Here is a 9420-nt window from a genome sequence, read left to right on the forward strand (position 1 = left end):
CACGTCTATTTACAAATATGCTTACTAGAGAATACAAAATGAAGTATGGACAATTTTTGTTTTATCTTTGGTTTCTCCATTAATCTATTTTTCAAAGGTGTGTGAGCGCTCTACATCTCCTCAGTGGGATGAAGCTTTCCACTTCCTGGTTCGTGACCCTAAAGAGGAACTCCTTATAGTGAAGGTGAGTGAAGGGTCCACCAGGGTTGAAAAGTAAACATGTGTTTTACTGTATGAACGTCTTGGCTTAAGATTGATTTTCTCTTGCTGCTGATAGTAGTGTTAACACGTTTTCATAGATCGCTTACACCTATTGATATGCCATTCAAAGCTGGGAGACAATGTGTTGAGATTGGAATGATGACATTACGGTGCCCTACGTTTTCTCTGATGTGTTTATATGTGTGTGCGTGTGTGCGATTGTGAGTGCATGCGTGTCTGTCTATGTTTCGTGTGCACCATCTTTGTTTCGTGTGCACCATCTATGTTTCGTGTGCACCATCTATGTTTCGTGTGCACCCATCTATGTTTTGTGTGCACCCATCTATGTTTCGTGTGCACCCATCTGTGTGCGTGTGTGTGTGCCTGTTTCTCTGTGTGTGTGTAGCTGTCCCACAGCTGGGGCCAGGCCCTGGGCATGGTGGTGTTGCCCCTGAGAGAGGTCCTGTCACAGCAGGGCCTGGTACTGGACCGATGGCTCAGTCTGGACGGGGCCCTCCCAGAGAGCCAGATTCTACTGAGGGCCACACTCAAGGTTAACTCATAATGCAGACACACACACACTCTGTAACAAACCACTGTCCAGACCTGGGTTCAAATAATATTTGTATTCTCCCAAATACTGTATCTGTGCTAGATTGAGCTTGTCTGGCACAAGGGAACAGTAAAGTGTAAACTCTGCCCATCTGGCATTTCAGGCAGGCTCAATCAAATGCTCAAAGTATTTGAAAGAAAGCAAATACGATTTGAACCCAGGTCTGACCCATACACACACACTCTATATACCAAACAAACTCAATACTGTCATATGATTTTCATACTCTGTACTAAACTCAACACTGTCCCATGACTATTTCTCCAAAACAACATGATTCCATTTGCTCTGAACACCCTCTTTCTACATTAATGTCATCATGTGAGCTCTTCATACTTTCTATCCCGATAACAATTTTACTGTCACGTCTCTTACTCATAAATGTTATATTTTATCTGTTTTTCAAAAGTGTGTCGTGACTGTGTGTGAAATTACCTTTAAAATGGAATAAACTGAAGCTTGAAATTTGAGAGGAATATGAAATGTCCTTTTTCCTTTAGATGTTGAACACCCAGCTGGCAGTGTGTCGTAGTGGTGTGTCCAGTGATTCTACTGAGGAGGGCAGTGAGGAAAGAGACCAGGTCATACACAGACGGGACACTGAACCAAACCTACGACACAGATCACCGTTCTCTCAATTGTGAGTCATTCTGAAGCTCACACTCGCATCAACGCCTCATTGTGTACCGGTCACATTACAGTACAGTACATTACAGTACAGTACAGTACAGTACAGTACAGTACAGTACAGTACAGTACAGTACAGTACAGTACAGTACATTACAGTACATTACAGTACAGTACAGTGAGAACTGAGAACTGATGTCCAATGGGCCTGCATGGCACACATTGTTCTTCTCACTGCAGTTTACTGTACTGTAATGTGCTGTACTGTAATGTGTCCTTAACCATAGAAATAACACATTTCTGTGGTTTAAAATGATCATAACTAGGGCCCAGAGTGTTTCCTGACCTCGTGACCTGACCAGGAAGAACTCTGGGCCTAGTCATAATCAATGAGCAGGTTGACGTTTATTGGGATGAATCTTGTCCTGCAGGCAGAACTAAGCGATTTCCGCAAGATGGGCCAGCTGCAAAGTCAACATTGGCTATTTAAAAAAAAAAACATTAAAACAAAAAGCAGGTTTTTGGTCTTAATTTAAGGGTTAGGCATTAGGGTTAGCAGTGTGGTTAAGGTTAGGGTTCGGCATTAGGGTTAGCAGTGTGGTTAAGGTTAGGGTTATGCATTAGGGTTAGCAGTGTGGTTAAGGTTAGGGTTAGGCATTAGGGTTAGCAGTGTGGTTAAGGTTAGGGTTATGCATTAGGGTTAGTAATGTGGTTAAGGTTAGGGTTAGGCATTAGGGTTAGCAGTGTGGTTAAGTTTAAGATTCGTCATTATGGTTAGCAGTGTGGTTAATGTTAGGGTTAGGCATTAGGGTTAGCAGTGTGGTTAAGGTTAGGGTTCTGCATTAGGGTTAGCGGTGTGGTTAAGGTTCGGCATTAGGGTTAGTGGTGTGGTTAAGTTTATGGTTCGGCATTAGGGTTAGTGGTGTGGTTAAGGTTAGGGTTCAGCATTAGGGTTAGCGGTGTGGTTAAGGTTAGGGTTAGCCATTATGGTTAGCAGTGTGGTTAAGGTTAGGGTTCAGCATTAGGGTTAGCAGTGTGGTTAAGTTTATGGTTAGGCATTAGTGTTAGCAGTGTGGTTAAGGTTAGGGTTAGCCATTATGGTTAGCAGTGTGGTTAAGGTTAGGGTTCAGCATTAGGGTTAGCAGTGTGGTTAAGTTTATGGTTAGGCATTAGTGTTAGCAGTGTGGTTAAGGTTCGGCATTAGGGTTAGCAGTGTGGTTAAGGTTATGGTTAGGCATTAGGTTTAGCAGTGTGGTTAAGGTTAGGGTTAGGCATTAGGGTTAGCATCGTGGTTAAGGTTAGGGTTCGGCATTAGGGTTAGCAGTGTGGTTAAGGTTACTGTCCGGTTTAAAATAATATTTTATGACTTTGTGACTGTGCCAGCTAGTCACCACTAGAGCTGCTTCCAGAACAAAATTAATTACGAAAAATGCTAACCTGCAATGAATTAATACATGTATAATCCATGTAAACTGTCACCATGGGAATTCTCAATTGGGCAAAAGTTCGTCCTCGTTGTTTGTCCTCCGTTTATGCATTTCACCAAACAATTTCATACACATCAAATCAAAAATTATTTATGATAGTAAATCTAATACAAAATAAGCACATTGTGGGCAGGATTCATTCATCAGTATCATCACAATCCAATTCCATGTATTCAAAACAAAGGTTGGTTTGCTCATAGTTTTGTTGACTTTCCATTTGCGCCCAGAAACACAATCCACAATAGAAATAAGGAAGGGTGAATACAATAGAGGAACACAACTGATATGAATGTATAGGCCTAAATCCACACCAAAGTAAAGCTCTATAATGGACGATCACAATGTTGGAGATGATGACTTAGGAGTAACCCAAAGTTATGTATAAGTAACACAACTGATTTCTCTGCATGTTCGCAATATTGTAAAAAATCATAACAATTAGACAGTCCCCACTGACCACGTCTTTCCATATATTGTACATGGTATGGCACTGATGGGGTGATTTAGAATTTCATGCAGTAGTATTTACTGAATGCCGGAAAACAGTGAACACAATTGCACACATTTCTGTTCTGATCAAAACAATGTTTTCATATTCTGTCAACAAAACACTTAAGACCTCATTTTGTATTCACTGATGACATTTGTATTTAATGTTTTGCAAAAGGTGGTCTAAGATATGCAAGTCATGTACTAAGGCAAGAAAATGATCAGAAGCTCTGTAAATATATTTGAGCATTTATTCATTGCTGTTCTGCTATAGATACGTTTCAACACAAATCAAAAATTGTTTGTACAGGATTGAGAAACTGTAATAGGCGAACGGAGGAGTACACTCTTTTAAAAAATGGTGCTATCTAGAACCTAAAAGGGTTCTTCGGCTGTCCCCATAGAATAACCCTTTGAAGAACCCGTTTTGGTTCTAGGTAGAACTCTTTCATGGAAACCAAAATAGTTCTACCTGGAACAAAAAAGGGTTCTCCTATGGGGACAGCCGAAGAACCCTTTTGGAACGCTTTTTTCTAAGAGTGTTGAGTAATGAGGTGTATCCTACCGGAGTCCTGCTGTAAGAGTTTTGAAATGTGCCACACCCCCTTCGAATCAGTTGTTGTTTTATCAGAGTAGAAAAGCATGCACACATTTTTTTGAAATATGCTACTTATCCTTTTATCTATAAAATGTCTAGCACAACTAGCTACATTTCTTTTGATCACTTTTCATATGTATTTTGGGATTCCTCCTCTGTAAACGTAATTTGCCTGATGACATGCTAGTGGAGAAGGATAGTCTCATTTCATACAAGCACATTTGTTTCCACATTTCCTCTCCTCACCCCCTCCCCTTGATTACCTCTGACCTTTTTCAAAAGGAGGCGAGGAGAGGACGGGGGAGAAGACGTGAGGAGTCGAGTAAAACCAATTGAGATTCTCCCCGTCTACCTTTTTCTCTTCTCTCAGAGGTGATCAGAGCCCTGGCCAGGTGAAGCTACAAATTGGCTACTCAATAGAGGAGAACAGGCTGTACATCATCGTCCTCTCCTGCAGGTCTGTCCTGAACAAAATTACCCACAAACAATGCACTGGATTTGCTGGTGGTTTACAGTAACTTGCCGTATAGTGCTATAGCCTTCATGTTCTATTGTTTTTTAATGTAATGTAAATGCATTCAGAATATTTGTGAATGTGAAGCCATTGTTATATTGTATTTGAATTAATACATAAATATTCTTAAAAAATAAAGAGAGAAAAAAGTTAGCCCCATAAGACTGTTTCAATGGGCTATTGTTTGTCTACTTCCAGTATGTGAACATTGTGCTTCCTGTACCCAGTGTCTGACACAGTTTGTCACCCAGTTCTCTGTTTGCCTTTAGGGGCCTGCCAGCTTGTGGGTCTGCTAAGGATGGCTCCAACCCCTATGTCTCCTTAATCCTTCTGCCGGACAAGAACAGGACCACCAAGAGAAATACCATCACCAAGAAGAGAGACCTCAACCCTGAATTTAACGAGAGGTGAGATGGGAGGTGAGACTAGAGAGAGGGAATGTGTAGGGACAGGAGGTTAGAGACAGGAGGGGACACCAGGAGACTGGAGAGAGGGAATGTGTAGGGACAGGAGGTTAGAGACAGGAGGGGACACCAGGAGACTAGAGAGAGGGAATGTGTAGGGACAGGAGGTTAGAGACAGGAGGGGACACCAGAAGACTAGAGAGAGGGAATGTGTAGGGACAGGAGGTTAGAGACAGGAGGGGACACCAGGAGACTGGAGAGAGGGAATGTGTAGGGACAGGAGGTTAGAGACAGGAGGGGACACCAGGAGACTGGAGAGAGGGAATGTGTAGGGACAGGAGGTTAGAGACAGGAGGGGACACCAGGAGACTGGAGAGAGGGAATGTGTAGGGACAGGAGGTTTTCCAGACCATGTAACTCTGGGCCCTAGTTATATAATAGTTTGTTCGGTACTGTTCTCTAGCTTTTGGTATGTCTAAAGTCCTAGCACTATGTATGAAACGATCAGCTATACAGTAGTTAGTTATGTGTTATTACTAGCACTGACTTTGCTGATAGCTACTTATCGAGGAAAAGTGTACTTACTATGCCTGTGATATGTGGTTGTCCCACCTAGCTATCTTAAGATGAATGCACTAACTTTAAGTCACTCTGGATAAGAACGTCTGCTAAATGACAAAAAATTAAATGTGATAATATTATGTGGAATAGTTATGTATAATAATACTATGTGGAATAGTTATGTGTAATAATACTATGTGTAATAGCTATGTGTAATAGTGATGTGTAATAGTTATGTGTAATAATACTATGTGTAATAATACTATGTGTAATAGCTATGTGTAATAGTTATGTGTAATAATACTATATGTAATAGTTATGTGTAATAATACTATGTGTAATAGTTATGTGTAATAATACTAAATGTAATAGTTATGTGTAATAATACTATGTGTAATAGTTATGTGTAATAATACTAAATGTAATAGTTATGTGTAATAATACTATGTGTAATAGTTATATGTAATAATACTATATGTAATAGTTATGTGTAATAATACTATGTGTAATAGTTATGTGTAATAATACTAAATGTAATAGTTATGTGTAATAATACTATGTGTAATAGTGATGTGTAATAATACTATGTGTTATTACATATACTAATATCTGGCATTGTATGTCTTATCATTTTGTGCAGGTTTGACTTTGACTTCACTCTGGAGGAGTGCATGCAGAGAAGACTTGACCTGACTGTCAAAAACAACGTCTCCTTCATGAGCAGGGAGAGAGAGCTCATTGGAAAGGTATTATTTGTGTAAAATCCTTAAATATATTTTCTCTAATTATTTAGCCCATTTAGTCGTTCTAATGTAATATGTACTTCTCCAAGTGAGGTGAACTGTGTTTTTGTTGTTGTGTTTAGTTACAGCTAGATCTTGACCAGATAGACCTGGAGAATGGCGACACACAATGGTAAGTGCCATCCCATGTGCTACCTCTTCTACATTTGTTCATATGCATTCCACATTACTTTGATTGATAAGATCTCTTACTTTCTCAGGTACGATTTAGTAGAGGAGACCAATTAGATGAGATGATGGCCTCACATCCCTGCAGTGCAATGTTACTTTGACTACTGCTTGTTCTGTATGGTTTATTTTATATTTTTATTCAGCCAATGCACAATGGGACCACCACTGAAGAATCACTTACATTACATATCATCCCAACAATATCACAATTTATCTGTAAAAAGAATAATTACAAATGATAGATTTGGTCAGTCTTATTACAGTCTTACGAAGGCTCTGGAAGAAAGAATTCCTATATTCCTAATTCAAGTCTGAGAAAGTGTTCTTTAGAATCTTTTGGCTGAGTAGATATTTGATATGAAGGCAAATATGTTGCTCCTAAAGGAATCTATCTTGAAAAGCATAAAGTATTTTATAACCCCATAGTTCAGAAAATGCAGCAAAAATCCTGAACAGTTTAAACCTTCAGGTATTTTGAGTTGTTCTCATCACTTCAGTTCTTATTTACTACAAAAGTAATTGTTCTCGGAGGGTACTTTCTTACTTTGTTGCATTGTTTCATTTGTTTTATTACAAAGCTATATCAACCATCTTGAGATAAGTGTTTTAGAGTTAATAGCGACCAAGGCCCAACATACTGAGTTACGGGTACTGGCAGATATGATGATGAGGGTGCTGAAATGTTACCCTGTAGTTTTAGAGCATTTACGTGCCAACATGGATGGATTTTACAATCCTGAAATTATTACTTTTATATTTGTAAAACTTTTTTTTTTTTTAATGAATCAATCATTTTGTTACATTGTTTTTATGTTTGTATTTTTGCCTTATATATTCCAATACTGTGAACAATTTGAGAAGATTGAGAATAATGTTTATGATCTACTGATTGTGTTCATTCTGTTCCAAATGAAGAAGTTTTGTATGTTTTAATCAGATGTATTTAAAAGTTGATTTTATAATTCAGGAAAAGTGTTAGGAAATGACCCAGACCCTCACATTTGCCACTGAAAACACACTCTAGCTTTACAGTAATGCAAAGTCTGAATCACTGTTCTTTTATTTGATAAAGAGAACATTATACAGTGGGAAGAACAAGTATTTGATACACTGCCGATTTTGCAGGTTTTCCTACTTACAAAGCATGTAGAGGTCTGTAATTTCTATCATAGGTACACTTCAACTGTGAGAGACGGAATCTAAAACATTGTATGATTTTTAAGTAATTCATTTGCATTTTATTGCATGACATAAGTATTTGATACATCAGAAAAGCAGAACTTAATATTTGGTACAGAAACCTTTGTTTGCAATTACAGAGATCATACGTTTCCTGTAGGTCTTGACCAGGTTTGCACACACTGCAGCAGGGATTTTGGCCCACTCCTCCATACAGACCTTCTCCAGATCCTTCAGGTGTCGGGGCTGTCGCTGGGCAATACGGACTTTCAGCTCCCTCCAAAGATTTTCTATTGGGTTCAGGTCTGGAGACTGGCTAGGCCACTCCAGGACCTTGAGGTGCTTCTTACGGAGCCACTCCTTAGTTTCCCTGGCTGTGTGTTTCGGGTCGTTGTCATGCTGGAAGACCCAGCCACGACCCATCTTCAATGCTCTTACTGAGGGAAGGTTGTTGGCCAAGATCTCGCAAAACATGGCCCCATCCATCCTCCCCTCAATACGGTGCCGTTGTCCTGTCCCCTTTGCAGAAAAGCATCCCCAAAGAATGATGTTTCCACCTCCATGCTTCACGGTTGGGATGGTGTTCTTGGGGTTGTACTCATCCTTCTTCTTCCTCCAAACACGGCGAGTGGAGTAGACCAAAAAGCTAAAAAAAATTATCATCAGACCACAAGACCTTCTCCCATTCCTCCTCTGGATCATCCAGATGGTCATTGGCAAACTTCAGACGGGCCTGGACATGCGCTGGCTTGAGCAGGGGGACCTTGCGTGCGCTGCAGGATTTTAATCCATGACGGCGTAGTGTGTTACTAATGGTTTTCTTTGAGACTGTGGTCCCAGCTCTCTTCAGGTCATTGACCAGGTCCTGCCGTGTAGTTCTGGGCTGATCCCTCACCTTCCTCATGATCATTGATGCCCCACGAGGTGAGATCTTGCATGGAGCCCCAGACCGAGGGTGATTGACTGTCATCTTGAACTTCTTCCATTTTCTAATAATTGCACCAACAGTTGTTGCCTTCTCACCAAGCTGCTTGCCTATTGTCCTGTAGCCCATCCCAACCTTGTGCAGGTCTACAATTTTATCCCTGATGTCCTTACACAGCTCTCTGGTCTTGGCCATTGTGGAGAGGTTGGAGTCTGTTTGATTGAGTGTGTGGACAGGTATCTTTTATACAGGTAACGAGTTCAAACAGGTGCAGTTAATACAGGTAATGAGTGAAGAACAGGAGGGCTTCTTAAAGAAAAACGAACAGGTCTGTGAGAGCCGGAATTCTTACTGGTTGGTAGGTGATCAAATACTTATGTCATGCAATAAAATGCAAATTAATTACTTAAAAATCATACAATGTGATTTTCTGGATTTGACAGACCTCTACATGCTTTGTAAGTAGGAAAACCTGTAAAATCGGCAGTGTATGAAATACTTGTTCTCCCCACTGTATGTGTAGAAGCTAAATATGTAGCCTTATCATGAATGTGTATGTTCACAATCCAAAGCAGCATTGTGTTGTGTACAGTATGTTTGTGTGTGGTTGTATGTATTTGTATGTGTTTGTAGTGCCAGTAGTGGCCTGGGGTCTGCAATAAGTCAGCCAATCAGTCATGTTACAAGTTGTGTGTTACAAAACACGTAGTCTTAGACAAAATACCCCCCCCCCCAAAAAAAAAAGAACCCAAAGGGCCGGTTTCCTAGACACAGCTTAAGCCTAGTCCTGGACTAAGAAGCATGTTGAATGGAGATTCAATGGAGAGTGCTGTTTAGTCCAGGACTAG

General features: G+C 40.2%; 1 protein-coding gene across 1 annotated transcript; it reads left to right on the forward strand.

Annotated features, from left to right (window-relative positions):
- Positions 1-97: 97 nt before the first annotated feature.
- On the forward strand, positions 98-7504 carry LOC311115887 (extended synaptotagmin-1-like; the record flags this gene model as incomplete). The annotated part of the gene is made up of 8 exons (XM_084191009.1): positions 98-184; positions 608-754; positions 1315-1454; positions 4386-4472; positions 4799-4936; positions 6135-6240; positions 6360-6409; positions 6498-7504. Coding segments are annotated over 8 exons (783 nt in total), but the record flags the coding sequence as incomplete, so codon positions are not given.
- Positions 7505-9420: the final 1916 nt, after the last annotated feature.

This window comes from Coregonus lavaretus (assembly GCF_964263955.1).
Source record: "Coregonus lavaretus genome assembly, contig: HAP1_SCAFFOLD_5957, whole genome shotgun sequence".
Classification (NCBI taxonomy): Eukaryota; Metazoa; Chordata; class Actinopteri; order Salmoniformes; family Salmonidae; genus Coregonus; species Coregonus lavaretus.